Raw genomic sequence first — 1,199 nt, forward strand, 5'->3', positions numbered from 1 at the left:
TCTATCCCCTGCTGCTGCAACCAGCTATGTGAAGTCCTTTGAAACAGCCTCTATGAAGTTGGGTGCTGACATGAGGATGGTGAAGGTGCAAATGATGGAAAAGAGAGAGAAGGCCACCAGGCACAGCCGGTCCACCACAGCTGCTGCAAACTTCCACTCGCTGCAGATGGCCTCAGCCTCGTCCTGGTCCCGGAACCGCTGGGCTATGTAAGACACCTCCTCCAAGATACGCTGGATCTCTGGTGGGGGGATACCAATCCCCCCAACTCCTATCCCTAGACCTCCGACACTGCCAACTCCTCCAGGTGGCTCAGCCTCATCACTGAGGGAACCGTGGCCACGTCCCCCTAGTGCTACCCCCGAGTCGCTAGAAGGGGGGCAGTGTGAGCTCTCTATGGGGTGGTAGTTGCCGAAGTAGAGGCTCATGGAACCATTGGAGGTGCCTGTGGGGCAAGGTGGGCAGGAAGTCTGAGAGAGTGGCACACTGAGGCTTGGTACAGTGCCCATCTCGATGGAGCTGGTGCTGGAGTGGTACTGGGAGGAGTGACGGTACTTGTAACCAGGCCGCTTACGCTCATCGCCAGGTTGTTTCATACGGAGAAACCAGGCACACCAGTTTAACAGAACGACCCGAACCTGAAAGCAGTAAGTGAAAGTGTCAGTGTCACACACACATGATTACACAAACATAGGCATTTGTGCTAAATGTCAGTCACTCACCCATTTGGGCATCTTGCCTCCCTGAGGGTCATGATGGTGAAACTGCAGGACTATAACTGTCACCACTACGGACATTCCCACAATCATCATAGTGCTGGCAAAGTACTGGGCTGCAGAGTATGTAAAAACATCAACATGCTTTTAGTTTTTTGCTCAGAGATACATTTAAGGTCATTTGCATTTGTTACTTGTTGAAATGTTTTTCCATTTTCAGCCCCCCTCGAACTACCCTATGGTCACGTTTAATGAACATGTACTAACAGGTAAAACATTAAGCTTGAATTAATTCCAAAAAATAGGTTGATTTCACAGTCTCACATGAAAGGAAAGCAAATCTGATCATTCTGCGCAATAGGTTATATTGCCAAGGGGAGAAGATGCACACTTCCAAACAAACAGGGGAACTAAAATCTGTGCAAAAAATCAAAGATTGTGGTAAACAAACCAAAAACAGTAGAGAGGAGGGAGAGAGAGAGAGA

General features: G+C 49.0%; 1 protein-coding gene across 1 annotated transcript in view; it reads right to left on the minus strand.

Annotated features, from left to right (window-relative positions):
• LOC118333561 (neuronal acetylcholine receptor subunit alpha-7-like) overlaps positions 1-1,199 on the minus strand; it is a 33,328-nt gene continuing 32,129 nt past the window's right edge. Inside the window, exons 8-9 of the mRNA XM_035669262.1 lie at positions 721-830; positions 1-636 (exon numbers count right to left, since the gene is read on the minus strand). Coding sequence (XP_035525155.1) covers positions 25-636; positions 721-830 — 722 coding nt within the window. The 3' untranslated portion in view covers positions 1-24. The remainder of the gene's footprint in view (positions 637-720; positions 831-1,199) is intronic.

Source organism: Morone saxatilis, unplaced genomic scaffold, assembly GCF_004916995.1.
Source record: "Morone saxatilis isolate NCDOM2014 unplaced genomic scaffold, NCSU_SB_2.0 Contig22, whole genome shotgun sequence".
NCBI classification, from domain to species: Eukaryota; Metazoa; Chordata; class Actinopteri; family Moronidae; genus Morone; species Morone saxatilis.